This window comes from Etheostoma cragini, chromosome 11 (assembly GCF_013103735.1).
Source record: "Etheostoma cragini isolate CJK2018 chromosome 11, CSU_Ecrag_1.0, whole genome shotgun sequence".
Lineage (NCBI taxonomy): Eukaryota > Metazoa > Chordata > Actinopteri > Perciformes > Percidae > Etheostoma > Etheostoma cragini.
In genome coordinates this window covers 1181523-1184141 of record NC_048417.1, presented here as the reverse complement: position 1 = coordinate 1184141, position 2619 = coordinate 1181523, and the positions used below count along the sequence as shown (strand labels likewise).

At 51.2% G+C, this 2619-nt stretch overlaps 1 protein-coding gene across 2 annotated transcripts in view; it reads right to left on the bottom strand.

Annotated features, from left to right (window-relative positions):
* The window catches only part of LOC117952548 (inactive dipeptidyl peptidase 10-like), a 172025-nt gene that overhangs the window by 98308 nt on the left and 71098 nt on the right, over window positions 1–2619 (bottom strand). The window contains exon 1 of one of the 2 annotated variants that reach the window (XM_034884927.1): window positions 2254–2596. The exons of the other annotated variant lie outside the window; for it this stretch is intronic. Within the exon in view, the coding sequence (XP_034740818.1) occupies window positions 2254–2319 (66 nt within the window). The 5' untranslated portion in view covers window positions 2320–2596. Of the gene's footprint in view, window positions 1–2253; window positions 2597–2619 lie in introns of those variants that run through there. 2 annotated transcript variants of the gene reach the window in all.

Genomic DNA, 2619 nt, shown 5'->3' with positions numbered 1-2619 from the left:
ATCCGTGCCTTGCCGGTTCCACCCATGTTCTGAGTTTGGATCCGTGCCTTGCCGGTTCCATCCATGTTCTGAGTTTGGCGAGATATTCACGTCATGCTACAGAGACTAAAGCACAAACAACAACAGGCTTTCACCATCACTGGATTTAACTACCGCAAAATCACACACACCAGACGCCGACTACTGCTGTTCCTCCAGCGTGAAGACCGTCCAACAGATCTGGGTTCAGTGTTCTTCTCCTCCTGTTGTTTAAAGCTCCCTCAGTGTTTCCTCCTCTTGTAATCCCCTCAGCATCGTCATGCAACTTTGATGAAGAGTAGCCGTGCTGAGAGCGTGCCAACGAGGCTGTGTACACACACAGTGGGTTGACTCAGCGTGGGACAGTAATAGCTCTGCTCAGGCACCCCCCCCCCCCCCCCCCCCCCCCCCCCCCCCCCCCCCCCCCCCCCCCCCCCCCCCCCCCCCTCAGCCCCGACGCTTGCAAATGTGACGCCACGCCAGCCTGCTGCAGAAATATTACGCAATACCTTCCTCTGACTGCCCATCATAGAGCGATGAAACATGTACTACGGGTTTCACAGTGTGTGCCGTTGGCGTGCAGCCACGTTTAGTCCCAGATCGTCTGACTGTATCATCTTTACATGTTGACATTTACATCATTTGTGTAAGTGACTCTTTTAAAGGAGAACTCCAAAGAGCAACATGTCAGAAAGCATTGTGTTCTTGATTCCCCGTGAGATTCCTGAATCTATGTACACACAATGAGAGCATTGATAAAAAGGTATCAATGTAAAACCTGATGTGTGTAACAGCAGCGCTGCACACACACAGCATCGCCACTAATGAAGTCCATGATCACTGCTCACACATTACATCAACAACATGACTTTTTAAAACCGGCCTGCGGGCCGCTGTGGGATCCGCTGGGCTTTGAGGCTTTGAGCGATCCTATTTCAATCACATCTCAGGAGGCCTTCTCATATTTCAGACCCAGAAACTCAATTATAAGGCCTAGGTTAGGATTTCTTAGAATAACACGGCTACAGGGCTGAATTCAATTAAGAGCACCCAGAATATATTGGTCTCAGAGGGAGCCTCCACAGTGAAACACAGGGCATCTGCATCCTCCCTAGAACCAGTTCTGGGTCTAATAGGGAACAGCACTGACTGACTTCAGCAGCACTGACAACATTTGGAGGGGACATCAATAACTGATGGTGATAGAGGCTCGGTGCTTTGGCTCAAACTGAATTCTGGGTAAGTCAAATCACACACGCCAGTCCTGGCAAAGACCCTGGTCCCAGGCCCCCGAAACCAGAGCTCTGACTAATCGATTAGTCAATGGACGGGAACATAATCGCCAAACCATTTAGATAATCAATAAATCTTTTTTATTTTAGTTTGATGCATGATATGGAGATATGCTGCTGTTCTCTGTTTTCTATCATGTAAAGTGAATATTTTTGGGGTTTTGCAGTGACAAAACCAAACCTTTAGAGACATCATCTATGACTAAGAAACAGAGATTGAGATCGTTTTACAGACTAAACATTGATCCATTAATTGGAGAAAGAAATTGTTAGATGAATCGCTAGTTGCAGCACCATCTTAATCCCTTGGGAAAGGATTGCAGTGCGCAACGCCACCTGGGCAAAGGTGTCTAACACAGGAAGATTTAACCCCTTCAGTCTGATGGGAGCGCGGGTCCGAAGTCCTGGTGGGTGCAGGGGCCAGTGTGTGAGAGGAAGAACACGCAGGCCTGCGGTGCCTTGTCCTCCCGTCAGACTGGTGAAGGTGTCGGGGCAGCTGGCAGGAGGCATCGGCGGAATGACAATGCGCCCTGCCTGCGCAGTCCTCCCCTCGGCCCCCTTCCCCGCCAGGGCACGTGCCCATGGCGTTCAGCATTTCTGTGACCCGGTCTGTGACACCTGACAACGAGTCCACGCACAGCTGACCCCCGCTTGATTTGTTTCATTATAAAAAGGCATGCGCGGAGAGACTTGAATCCCCCTCTCTGTCTGTCTGCAGGCTCCACGGAGCTGGAGCTGAGGAAGACAAGGAGGCAAAACAGCCAGGACACTCAAGCCTTCCTACTTAATGAAGGCTGTGTGGCCACAACTGGCACATCAGAGGAAACTGGTACTGACCTTGCAGAGCAAGCTATAGAGTTTACGGAAAGAGTTAACGATAAAGGACATGGAGAAAGTGGAAGAAACCTGCAAATCAAGTCCTTAGATAAAGCGAACTGCCCACCTCATCCTGCTGCTGCTGCTGGTTCTGGTTCGGTCTCGGATTCGGCTGCTCCTTGGTGGCTGTCATCCTTAACTCCGCTTAGGATTAAACTTGGTTGAATCCTGAAGAAAAACGGCCCGATCCCCGTGTTCCGTGTGCAAAATAAGTCCGTAGAGGCGAGGATGCGGCGGGCAGAGCGCCGTCTCGATAACTGCGGAATGTTAAACAGGAGCGGGTTGAAGGGAAGGTCCGGATCCGTCACGATGGAGTCTCTGAGAGCTCTTTGGACGAGCGTCTGACGAGAAGCCAACGGACGCAGCCGGTGCGTTCCCACCAGGCCCGGGGAAGGGAGGGGAGGGAAGAGAGGAGAGGGAAGGGAAGGGAAGG